The 13,703-nt window shown below is 39.3% G+C and overlaps 1 protein-coding gene across 1 annotated transcript in view; it reads left to right on the top strand.

Annotated features, from left to right (window-relative positions):
* The window catches only part of GALNT2 (polypeptide N-acetylgalactosaminyltransferase 2), a 263,931-nt gene that overhangs the window by 226,352 nt on the left and 23,876 nt on the right, over positions 1 to 13,703 (top strand). The window contains exons 9-11 of the mRNA XM_072647466.1: positions 3,704 to 3,791; positions 4,640 to 4,743; positions 10,657 to 10,783. Coding sequence (XP_072503567.1) covers positions 3,704 to 3,791; positions 4,640 to 4,743; positions 10,657 to 10,783 — 319 coding nt within the window. The remainder of the gene's footprint in view (positions 1 to 3,703; positions 3,792 to 4,639; positions 4,744 to 10,656; positions 10,784 to 13,703) is intronic.

Raw genomic sequence — 13,703 nt, 5'->3', positions numbered from 1 at the left:
TCTTTCATAACATCAGTTTTCAGGTACAGGACTAACACACTAATCATGTTATGTCTAGACTGTGCTGCATATAATTATGTCCCAAGATCATGACAGAAGCTATGGAGTGACTGAGTCAGTGTCTATAATGAGCTGTGCTGTAATAGGGTTCCACTTTAGAGGACTAATGTCTCACCTTTGAGGAATTTGTTATCTAAGAACCTAGCCCACCCAAAACACAGCAGAGTCTAGGAAGTAGATGTTTCAGAATAACCAAAACAGGTTTCACTGAATATGTATGTGAGAGGTTATATATTTCACTCAGAATGAATTGCAATAACTTCTAATTGACCTTCCTGCCTCAAGTCTCTCCTCCATATCCCAAGTCACACCACACACAGCTGCTAAAGTGATTTTCCTAAAGGTCAAATCTGACCACATTCACTGCCTGACTCAATAAACTATGCCGATTCCCTATTACCTATAGGAACAAATATGAAGTTCTCTGGTTATCATTTAGAGCCCTTCTCAATCTCACCCCAACCTAACTTTCCAGTCTTATTATACATTACCCTTCTTCTCTCTACAATTCAACCTAACTATCATTCCTGACATGTGGCTTTCCATCTCCTTTCCATTGACTCTTCTCCCATGCCTGAAATATGCTCACGCCTCACCTTTCTCGTTTAGAATTCACAGTTTCCTTCAAGCTTCTGCTCAAAGATCACCTTCATCAGGGTATCTTAATCTTTTTTGTGTAATCAACGCTTATGGCAGTCTGATGAAGCCTACGACCTCTTCTGAGAAAATATATACATACATACATATACGTGCATAACATATGCACGTATATGTATATGTGTGTGCATATATACATATGTACATATATACAGGCCAGACTGTGAGCTTCTTGAGAGCAAGAACTTTTACATTTTTGTCGTCTTCCCAGTACCTAGCATAATACCTGGCACATAATACATGAATGTTGACTCTTGGTCCATAGCAGCCTCTCAGGCCAGTAGTAAGAGCCTACTTACACAAGATCCTGACAAGCTTACATACTTGGCTCTTGCAACCACAGTGGATTAGAAGAGAAGAGAGGGCCTGGCCAGGCATACTGACAGCTGTGAGAAGTGCGTGCTGATATCCTGACAGAAGGAAAGACATTTTACAACTATGCACCTCTGACGGGACAGTTCAGAAAGGCCCTCATGCTGGATCATGAGGGCCAAGAGGCCGGCACACTGTAGACAATATGGGTCTCCTGTACTTAGAGTATGATAATTGGTTTCCTTAATTAATAATAACCCTTAAGTAATAATAAGGAGATTAAATGTGTTCAGAGTGTAGAGAATAAAGACAAGAAAACAAGAGAGCCTTCCTCAAAGACAGAAAGACGTGATTCAGGTCTGTCTGTGTGAGCCTGGGCAACTTAACCTCTAGGCAACTAAGATTAGAAATTGCCAGGAAGTTGCTGTTGAAGTTGGTAGAGGGAGTTTCCTTACCTAAGAGTTCCCCAGACCAATGAAATCACAGTACAGTCCCTATGACTGCAGCAGCAGCAACAGCTGCAGTAATAAACATTTACGCCAAGTTTACAAAGCACTTTAGAAGCACTGTCTCATTGGACTCTCACAACCACCTGTGATGTATTCTGTGAGGACACAAAGGCCAAGAAGTTAGATAACTTGCCCAGGGTCACACAGCCACTAAGTGTCTGAGTTAGGATTTGAACTCGAGTTTTCTTGTCTCTACCTGACTCTGTCTGGGAAATCGGCAGGGGTGGGGGGACAGAGTGTTTCTTTATGATTTCCATTCAAAATTATTAATAGGAGAGATATTTTTGGTGTCTAAAGTGGTAAGCCTTCCACTGTCCTGAGCATCCAAGTTTTCCATATAATTGAGCTTTTTCTGTACTCTGTATATTCCAAAAATGGTTTTCTGGTTAACAGCATACATCACTACAGTAAAGATTCTCCTTCTGCAACAGATTGTTGAAACCAACAGTTGGAGCTGTTTTAATCTGTCTGATCAGCACAGAGAAGGCTAAATTGACGCAGGATTTTGAAGGAATCACTTTAGGGGTAAAAATCAAAGAAAGTAGATTCAGAGCAAATTCAGTCCTTCCAGTCCCATCCTTGACACCAGGTTTAGAAAAGGGGAAGTCGGTATACAAGTTCAGTTGGCCAGGTGCGTTCTCTCTGAGTAAGTCACAGTCTCCAGGCTGGTTTTCTGGTTTACGTTAATTTTGCACATAGGGAATGTCTTGTAGATGACATGACAGGTTTGCTGCCCTAGGCGTGTAACAAACAGGCCTGGATCAGATGAGCTGGAACCTGCCAACATGCTGGGATTCTTGGTGCAGTAGCTGGAGTTTCTCTTCCAGCGAGTGCTTATTTTTTTTTTAAATCTTCCTTTGTGCATCATCCCATTTCTTCCACCTATCTACCTGCCACCCAGGTACTTTCTCTGTACTCAGGCAGGTACCACTGTGAATTTGCAGCATGATTAGCTCACTAGAAAGACCCTATGGTGGGCTGGCCCCCAGGACACCCTGGGAGCCCAGTGGGCCAAACCTCCAGGCTTCCTTTTTGTTCTCACTCTTTCTAAATCAATGCATTGTAGCAAACAGTATAGGCAAAGCCCTGAATACAAAGTACACAGGAGTGGGAAATTGCATGTACACATAGCTAAAACACTGTGACTGAAAAGAGAGAAAGTGGAAATAACTTAGTGTGGCTGCCACATCAGTGGAAGCTAGAGCATGGGAGGTTCCGAGTTGCAGTGTTGGCCAAGAGATCGCTTGATGTGTCTGGAGAGAATTGAGAGCATGAACCTTATGTGCTTCTAAGGAGCAAATGTGTGCTAGAGATTATCCTGTGAATTAAAAGACAAAATCTCAACAGATATGTAGAGAGAGGGAAAGAGAAGCACCTACTGTGTATGAGTCCCTGCACTAAACACTTTACAGATAGTATCTCATTTGGTCCTTTATTCCAGTTTTGAGGAAACTGAGGCAAATAGAGGCTAAGTAACTTTGTGAGGGCTCACAGTTAGGACATGCCTGAGGCTGGATTTCAGCTCAGGTCTTCTGACTCTGGGTCCAGTGCTCTAGCCGCTGTACTACGTAGCATAGAAATATATGTTTATTTCCGGAGATACTGAATTCTCTTGAAAACATAAACCTCCCTGACTTTAGAGTGTAAAAGAAGTAGTACTCAAGAAGTTCCAGTGAAGTTTCTTAGTCCCCTTTTTGTGCCTTTTTCAATCTTATTCTCTCCGAAAATCCTCCATATTCTAACCCCACGTGCCTTTATTTTTATTCCATCTACTCTAATTAATATGGGTGTTTTCTCTTGGGAACGGAAGTAAAGAAGGTATTGTAGTAGCAGTAGGGTTTGAATCTGGCCTCAGACACTCAGTAGCTGTGTGAGCCTGGGCAAGTCACTGGAGTTCTCTGTGTCCCAGTTTCCTCATCTGTAAAAGGAAAGGGATGGTCTTCTAAGAGCACACAGAGCTGGGTGTTCAGAGTGATAGAGGGAGAGACAGGGAATAGTGTTTAAGATGTGTCCTTGATGGTTGAGCTTTCCTTCAGTACATCCACATTTCACTAGTTAAAGGTTTGGACTGTGAGAGAAAAAGAGTGTGGGATGAGAAGGCACATCCCCACATTCCACTTTCTGACTTCTCATTTATCTTGTGTTGGTTTTTCTCTCACATACAGGTTTTGATTGGAATTTAGTATTCAAATGGGATTACATGACCCCAGAGCAGAGGAGAGCACGCCAAGGAAATCCAGTTGCTCCCATAAAGTAAGTTCTTTCACATCCTTTAAAGAAGATGTTAAAAAAAATCAAACGCAGTTCTAACTTAATCTCCAACCATTAAGTTACCATATGACCCAGTATTTTGACTTCCTGTACCTCATCTTCTCACACAAGGTGTAGACATCTCTACCATTAGGTGATAAAGTGTTTTGAAATTTTGAAAAGATACCCAACTTGTCTGTATATACCAGTTTAGTTTGCCAGATCTGTTTTTCCTTATGTACCATAAAAATATATTAACCACCACAAAGGTCATAAAGTGGTACCATGTTAAAGTCAGTGTTGTTCTTGGTTGTCCCAGGGCCTGGCTTCCCTGTGTCAACAAGTTAGGTTTTGGACATTTAATAGTGATGGGGGCTTGCCTTTTAAATGTTTGACGACTTCTATTTTGTGACATCCTCCCCATATATCATAGGAAATCAGCGAGTAGACATTAGGGTGCCTTCTCTGACTAGCCTTTAGAGATCGGATTGGTGTTCCAGCACATAGCATAGCTTACTGCTGGTAACAACTTAGGTGAGGAGGTAGTGTTAGATACTGTGATCCCCATTTTATAGATGAGGAGAGTGATCCAGAGAGAAATGACTTGCCCCAAGTAAGTCAGCAAATCTTCCCCCTTGGTTTTCAGCATCGCTAGTGGGCTATCTAGTGCCAGGGCAGTGAACTGTTGACCTGCTATGCCCACCATGGCCAAAGACAAAACCTGAAATTGCTTGAATCCTGAGTGTGGAATAATGGCTGGAGCTTATTTTGAAAGTCAATTTGTAGTTCAGATAATGTGAACAACTCTGAGAGAACACTTCTGACTGACCTCCAATCTCTTCCTTCTTTAGAACTCCCATGATCGCTGGTGGGTTATTTGTGATGGATAAATTCTACTTTGAAGAACTAGGAAAATATGATATGATGATGGACGTATGGGGAGGAGAAAACCTGGGTATGTGTCTTGTTTCTTCAGAACACTTAGTCTCTTAATACAAAGCAATTTCTAATTTATGTGAGCAGGGATTGCTTGGCTTCTTAGCCCTGGAGAAATCTAATGGGAATGGATTCACAAACAACAGATTCTCACCTAACAGGTGTTGAGAAAGGAGTGAGAATGGTAGTCTGGATTGTGTGAAATGAAGATGTGACCAAAGAAATAGCATGCCCTTGTTAATGTTGGCCTTGTTGTGAGTAAGGAGCTGGAAACATGGGAGAGACAAATGACAGAAGTAGAGATGTATATATTTATAGTGAAATTGGAGTTCAGGGGAGAAATAGGTTTTCTACAAATTTTGTAGGAGACCATTTCTGGGAAGAAAATGCCTAGCAAAACCTGGAAAAAACGGCCAGTTCTTCATCTCTCAAACAAGATAGTGATCTTTGAAATGTGATAGAGTCTCAGTCATCAAATGAGCTACAGTTGAGTTCAATGAGTCTAATCCTTTCCTGCTCCTAGTTTTATTTGATTAAAAAAATTAGACCTTGTAAATCATTATTACCTGGATGCAATTTAATTTCACAGATCTATATCTGTGATTCAGTAGCTGCATCACGGTTAGAACTGAAAAGATTTTTTTTTTGCTTGAAGCCATTAATTTCAAGTCCTTACTTCTTCTGAGCTAATTATCCTTGGCCACTGAGTTTTCTTTTATTATCTTTTGCCTCTGGGTGAATCCTTGTGCTGGTGCATTTGGGAAAGGGAGAAAAATCTGATGATACTATTACTTTGAATAGTTTTTTTTTTAAGTTGTAATACAGAACCAAAGACGGAATTTTTCCCTTCATTTAAGAGACTGGTATGATGTTTGTTTTTTAATCATTTTGATGACTTGAAACTTCTGCTGACATCGTGCATAATTTTTGGAACATTTCAGCTGCTGAAGAAACTTACTCATGAAAACTTAGTGACTGGATTAAAAAATGTCTAAAAATTTTTTAAATAAGGTTGATCTTTTGAGCTTATTTAGATTAAAGATATTTGGGCTCAGTATTAGAAAAATAGCTGGTTTTTCTAGAACTGTATACAACTGTTTAAGATTTTAGAAAAAATTCCAGGTCATTCAATTTTTATGGAAAGAGCACTTCAAAACACATTTCAGCATGTGATGGTGACTATATGCCCAGTCAAAAATGCCAGGTCTTAGAAAACAAGGCAGTGCCTTGAGAGTAGCTTTGTCTGTGAACAACAGTATAGACTGGGTGTGTAGCAATGTGCTGTATGTTGAATAGTTCTTCCAAAGTGAATCTGATTCTTGCCAATTAGGATCTTGTGACATGATGCAGAGACAGCATTTACCCCAAAATGAAAGGAGACCTTTCACTCAAATGCCAGAGTGAAAGACAGAGATTTGTTTACAGTTGCTTCTTTTACTCTTGTTTTGGTTTCTGTGTTTCTGTACTTGTGCTGTTGAAATTATTATGCTAGGATGAGAGGTCACAGAGGCCCAGTTCTGATTTTTACAAATTGTGTGGCAGTGGGCAGGTACCCTCATCTCCCTCAGGTTCCTTCATCTGTAAAATGGGAACAGTAGTACTTCAGCTAGATCACAAAGCTGTGAGAACAAGTATTTTGCAAAATTAAAATACTTTGTAAATGTGAGTTACATCCCAGCACTTTGTAGTACTGACTTTAAAGTGGAATAAGGTGTATGTAAAAAGAGAACTATTAGGAAAGGGTCAGTAGACCAGGAAGAATGCTAAATCCAGTGGCCTAGCATTTCATCAGAAATCTTTGTTCTCTCAGTGTTGGAGCTAATAAGGGATCTCTCTAGGAGTTTTCCAGATTTTCTGATGGAATTAAGCTCTGCCTTTCAGAGAATGCATAACCTACAGACACTGTTGCTATGAATTTTGGCTGGAAATCACACATAGCAGAGATAACCAGTCATTGGACTGTTAACCATGAGCTATCTGTGATAACTGCGCAGCCATATATGCTCAAATCTAATTAAAATGGAAAATTTTCAAGCTTTGCCTAGACTATACAGTCTTCCCATTACATTTTTTTCAAAATATTGAGCCATTGTACCTTTGGTAATTTGAAGTAATAAATTCCTCTTCAGCGCCCCTACATTGCACAATCAGGATTTCTTGAGACAAGGGAACAAATGGGGAGTTAGATGGTGCAATGGACAGAGTGCCAGGTTTGGAGCCTTCCTGAGTTCAAATCCAGCCTTAGACATTTACGAGCTATGGGACCTTAGGCAAGCCACTTAACCCTTTGCCTCAGTTTCCTCATCTGTAAAATGAACTGGGGAAGGAAGTGGCAAACCACACCAGTATCTTTGCCCAGAAAACCCCAAATGGGGTCACAAAGAGTCAGACACAATTGAAAAATGGCTGAACGTGTGTTTTTCCCATGCAGACTAGACTGCATAATTAATCCTCAATGTGGGAACCTTCTTGCTAATCTTGAGGTTTATTTAAAGTAGGTGTTATGTGTAAATGTAGTTTTATGGAGCCTTAGAAATCATTAATAGTATTTTCTAGTAAAATGGAAACACCATTGAATCTGGAGTTACAAGTTTTGGGTTCAAATTTTGACTATGCCACTGGATACTTACATATCATAGAGAAGTCACTTGACCTATTTAGGGTTTTTTGTTTGTTTATTTGTTTTCCTCATCTGTTTAAAAAATAGAAAGAAGGGTGACCAAAATGGTCTCTTAAGTTCCCCTCTCTCTTTAAATCTATGTTACCAACAATCCTTTAACCATTTAACTTTTATGATGACTTCAGTATCCAATACAGCCTTATTAATTCAGACCCAGCTAATTCACAATGGGTTGTAATTTGAACAAGTGTTGAGCCAAAATCAAGAAAGGATTCACTAATCAACAAATGCTTTTTGAGCACCTACTAATATATTTCTACTTGTGCACATATGTGTATGCCTTTTATACAAGCCTATTTGGTGCCTGGGGATACATTATTTTATTATTGAGTTGGATTATTTTCATGTTGATAGGAGGCAAGCCAACTTTTACATGGGGTGAAAGTAAATAGGTTGGAAAGTTATCAGATGGTAAGAGCCTGTGGGTGGGTGGTAAGGAACAGGCATCTTTAAATCAGCGGTCTCATGTCAGTGCAATTCATGAGGTTGTCTGTAAACCCTTCCAGATGGAATAAAACAGAAGGGCATAGCAAAAATAATTTTTCTTTAAATTTTAAAAAATATTTTCTTCAAGTTTTTTAAATTTTAAATTAGAACTTTTTTCTAGATGAAAAAGCAGACGTGCAGGCTAGTACTCAATTAATATTAAACAATAATATTAGAGGGAAATGGTTATTTATCTTCTATGTCTAATTACAAAGTTTCGCATGGACACTTTAAAGAATATTTAGGTCTTTCATTTTGAAGAGTACCTGTTGCTCAGTTTTTCCGTTGTTTTCTAGTACTGCTGAACTGAGCTCTTATAATATCCTTCTGCACAGGATAGAGAAATGTCAGCTAGACATTAATTAGTACAGCTAGGTGGATTTGTAGCTGGTTGAGCAACTTTTATCTATATAGGAGGGGGTGGGAGGGGGAGAGAGACAGAGAGAGAGAGAAACAGAGAGAGAGAGAGAGATCAACCTGAAAGTAGGGAGGTGCCTGTGCTGGCCCTTTTCTGGTCAATGTTTTTACTCAGTGACTTGAATAAAGAGACAAAAGGCACGCTTATCTGAGTTACAAGTATCACAAAGCTGAGGGTGATAGATAAATGCATTGGATGACAGAGTCAGTATCCAAAAGAATTTTGGCCCCCCCAAAAGATATTAATGAAAATGAAAGATACAGTAAAAAGTAAAGAACTTTGGCCCACTGGAATAATAGACCAGATCTAACAAGATGAAATTCAGTAGCAGTCAATGTGAAGTGAGAGTCTTGCAGGCTTTAGCGGTAGAAAGGGCCTTAGGAATTGTCTACTTCAATAACGTCAAACTTGAATAGTGTACCTCAACATATTTGTACTTATGCAGCTGCATTTTGACTTAGAAAAAAAACCACAAGTGAAGATTATCTTTGCTTTAGCGCATTTTTATTTATTTTGCTAAAGATTTCCCAATTACATTTTAATCTGGTTCTGGCCACACTCAGGAGGACTGGGCGGTAGGTGGGCTGTGAGTCTGACACCTCTGATCTAGTCCAACCTGCTCATTTCCTGAATTTATCCTTGAAGAATTCAGCTTCCATCGGCAAAGGATGGGGCAAAGAGGTGGGTTTTGATAATAGTTTGTAGGAAACAAGACTTTGAGGTTTTAACCGATTTCAAGTTCAGAGTAAACAAGTAATGTAACATGATAACATTATTGCAAAAAAAGCTGATGTCCTAGGCCATACTCTGAACTGGTCAGACCACATAGGAGTACGCTGGGCAGTTCAGCATTAATAAAATAGAACATATCCAGAGAAGAGCAATGGTGGCAAAAAGCAGTGAAGCCCTTTCATACGAGGCACCTGAAAGAATTCAGGAGATTTAGCCTGAAAAAATAGAAAACTAATGTATTCGTTTTCTTAAAATAACTTTAAAATTGCTACTGAAAAGTAGAAGGGGAATAAGACTTTTTTTGCTATGAGTCTAGAGAGTAGATAGAACTAGGAGCAAAAAGGGTAGAAGGTAAAGACGGATTTCATTTCAACTGAGGAGGACTATTTAATAGAGCAGTTTTTAAAATGGAATGAATAGTGTGAGATAGTGACTTCCCTTTCACTGAAAATATTTAAGGAATATTTTATGAAGAATTTCTGTGTGGACCTATAAGATTGGCAAACATGACAGAACAAGAAAATGATAAATGCTGGAGAGGATGTGGGAGAGTTGGAACACTAATTCATTGTTGGTGGAGCTGTGAGCTGATCCAACCATTCTGGAGAGCAATTTGGAACTATGCCCAAAGGGCTACAAAAATGTGCATACCCTTTGACCCAGCAATATCACTACTAGTACTGTAATCCCAAGAGATCATAAAAATGGGAAAGGGTCCCACATGTACAAAAATATTTATAGCAGCACTCTTTGTAGTTGCCAAAAACTGGAAGTCAAGGGGATGCCCATCAATTGGAGAATGGCTGAATAAATTATGGTATATCAATGTAATGGAGGACTATTGTGCCATAAGAAATGATGAACAAGAAGACTTCAGAGAGGCCTGGAAGGACTTATATGATCTGATGCTGAGCGAAAGGAGCAGAACCAGGAGAACTTTGTGCACAGCAACGACCACAGTGTGCGAGAGTTTTTTCTGGTAGACTTGGAATTTCGTAATGATGCAAGAACTTATTAAAAAAAAAAATCCCAATGGTGGATTTCTAAAGCAAAATGCCTTCCACACTCAGAGAAAGAAATATCATGTTTGTGTGTATGCGTGTTTTTGTGTATCATGTTTTGATTTGTTATATGATTTCTTCCATTTATTTTAGTTCGACTACATAGCATGACTATAGTGAAAATGTACTCAATAGGAAAGTATATGTAGAACCTATACAGAATTGTATGCGGTCGTGGGGGGAGGGGGGTAGTGGGAGGTAGGTGTGGGGGGGATAAAATCTTAATTTTATGGCAGCAATTGTAAACCATTAAAAATAAAAAAAAAAAAGAAATAATAAAATTTTCCCAAAAAAAAGAATTTCTATGTGGGATAGGATTTCTAAGGGTCTTATCAAAGCTGAAGATACTTTAATTCAAAACCTCTGTGTTAATCATTTTAGTAAAGTCCTTCGCAGTACTTTGAATCAGTTAACATTGCATTCAATGGCAATGTTTCACCATTCAGCAGATAAGGAGATCTGAGAGCACACACAGTGTAGGACTGGGAATGACTGAAGATGTTGGACCTTCACCTTGTTCTTTGAAGAGTCACTTGTTCTTAATTATTGTGGCAGAGATCTCCTTCCGAGTGTGGCAGTGTGGTGGCAGCCTAGAGATCATCCCATGCAGCCGAGTTGGACATGTGTTCCGGAAGCAGCATCCCTATAGTTTTCCAGGGGGAAGTGGCACTGTGTTTGCCCGGTAAGTAACACATTTTTTTTAAAGAAAAAACCTATTACTGAGTGAAAAATGCTTTCTTTTTCCTGAACAAGTTGTAGGTACCACACACAACTGGACACTTCCCTGGAAGATCAGGAAAATAACCTGAAGGAAAATACTAATCCAGGTTTTTATTGTTGTTGTTTTAAATAAGAAGAGGATCTTTGGGTTCAGTGACTCAGATGCTAAATTTTGTATTGTCAAATAAAATTTTAAAACTTTTTTAATGAAGGGATATTTATGCTACAGATTTTGGAAGTAAGCTAACGTAAAGACTCTGAGTTTCTCTGTAGAATGATTAATTAGGTATTTGATCTTGAACCATTCATTTGATTAACCTCTCCATGCCTCAGTTTCCTCATCTCTAAAATGAGGATACTGAGCCAAATGATTCCTTCTATGTACCTTTCTAACTCTAATATTCTGTGATTCAGTAACATTGAATTAAGAGTATAGGTATTTAGAAATTACCTGCCAGCTCTATGGCTAGAGGAAGGGTTCTAACCAAACAGAATACTGTGAGGATTATAGAAAGTTGAATGGACAATTTGATTATAGAAGACTAAAAAGATTTTGCGCAAGTAAAAGTGGTGCAGCCAAACTACCGTAGAGGCCGGTAAATTGGGGTGGGGCAAATCTTTGCAGCAAACTTTTCTAAGCCATATGGCACTGATTCAAATTTCTGAGAATAGGAGCCTTTGCCAGATTGGTAGTCAAAGGATATGAACAGGCAGTTTTCAGAGAAAGAAATCTTGGGAGGAGGCAGGTAGAAAGGAGGAAGGAAAGATAGAAGAGAAAGATTTTTGTTAGTTAAAAAATACATAATTTTTTAAAAAAGAAAGCAGCCTGGGAAAGAAAAAAATACAGATATTTTAATTTTTAAAAAATAATATAGATATTTAATCTTATGAAAATTTAGGTTTGCCACTCATTTAAAATGAGAACACAAATAAAATATGAATTGCCTGTGGATTTTCAAACGTCTTAACAGCTCCTGTCTCCTGTCCCTATCCTCCTATCCATAGACTTAATTTCTTTCCACCTCTATCAGCTCCTGCCCTTTATTGAAGGTTCAGTAGAGATACTAACTGCTCTGTGAAGATTGTCAGATCTTTCCTAACATTTGATTTGCAGCTCACTTATGCACTTATTATGTGCCACTTCCATTTATTTATGTGTATGTCTTATCTTGCCTGTTAATTGAAGCCCTTAGGGATGAGGTCCACGTCTTAGTCATGCTCGTATCCCCATAGTGCCTTGCAGTAGGTTTCAAAGTGCTTTACAGAAGAATAAAAGTAATCATAACTCACACATACACAGCATTTAAGTGAAATGCTTTTCCTCCCATCAGTTCATGGGGTGGGTAGCAATTGTATCATTAACCCCATCTTGCACACAAAGAAACTGAAATTCAGAGAAGCTACGTAACATTATCATAGTTTAAGAGTAGGAAGGGACCTTAACCTGACCATCTCATTTTGCCAATGAAGAAACCAAAGCCCAGAGAGGACTGTTACTTCTTTGCCTATGCAATAAGTAGCCAAGGTGAGATCTGAACCCAAGACCTCTCACTCCAGTGCCAGTATGCTTTCTACTGTACCATTTGACCAAGGTCACATAACCACTACGGGTTTAAACAAAAAAAGAATAGCTTGGAGGCAGATAGGAGAGAAGGAATCAGTCATCCCTGGACCCAGGTCTCCTGAATCCAACCAAGGGCAGAAGGTTTCTTCTAAACTCCACTGCCTCCCTTAAATGAATCAGTGTAAGCGTGCATTTTTAGGGAAGGAGAAAGATCTGTAACAAAATATAGATTATACAGTAAACAAAGGTAGAAGGGTGAGATTGTGCTACATATAGGAACCTTTGAATTGGACATGTCCACTAAATTTCAGTTACATAACTGGTTTATCAGGTTGGGGTTTTCTTATGGAATTGCTTGGTTAGTTGACTGAATTAGTTATTTTGTCTGAGATAACAGCCATAAAGCTTCTGAAGTTTCTCACCTTATTCTTATAACCAAAATTCTGTCTTATATTAGTTTTTATTTTCTTGACAATGTAGGCACGTGCCTTCACACCACTCGTTTACCTTGAGCTCCTAGCCATCCAGGATCCTCAGCTGGTTTTCCTTTGCTTCTAACTGGCTGTTCATTTTTCCTTCTTATTTCTACTTTTTCCCCAGGAGCTCAAGGTCTGACATGATTGGGACTAAGGAACTACTGACAGATTCTCATGAATTCCTTCCCCACCCAAAACATGGATAAGCCACTTCTTCATTTGTGATCAGATCCCCATAGTATTTACATAAACCACTTAGTACACATCAACTTTGAAGCTGTTTTTGCTCAAAGTTATGTCATGAGTGCAAGATATTGCATCATAACTTTGGAAACTGGAAGTTTCATCTCGGGGGACCTTTTCAGGCAAAAGGGGATACAGTCTTTACATTGTTTCCCATTACAGAGACCCCACAGATACTGTACAGTTGTATCTCCATTTCTATTAGCATTTCGTAAGCCTAGGTGGCACAGTGAGTAGAATTTGGGGGCTGAAGTCAAGGACACCTGAGCTCAAGTATGACTTCATATGGTTGCTAGCAGGGTAACCCTAAGCAAGGCACTTGACCACCTCCCTTCCTCTCCTGTATTTTATACAATGCCTCTGACTCTTCATGAGCCCATTTGGGGTTTTCTTGGCAGAGATGCTGAAGTGGTTTGCCTCATTTCACAGATCAGGATACTGAGGCAAACAGGGTGAAGGACTTGCCCAGGGACACACAGCTAGTTAGTGTCTGAGGCCAGATTTGAACTCAGGTCTTCCTGACTTCCAGGCTCAGACTCTATCCACCGTGTCCCTTGGCTGCCCTTGCCTGGCACGTATAGACACTGAATAGTTGTTTC

Source organism: Notamacropus eugenii, chromosome 2, assembly GCF_028372415.1.
Source record: "Notamacropus eugenii isolate mMacEug1 chromosome 2, mMacEug1.pri_v2, whole genome shotgun sequence".
NCBI lineage: Eukaryota > Metazoa > Chordata > Mammalia > Diprotodontia > Macropodidae > Notamacropus > Notamacropus eugenii.
This window is presented reverse-complemented; position numbering and strand designations above follow the sequence as displayed.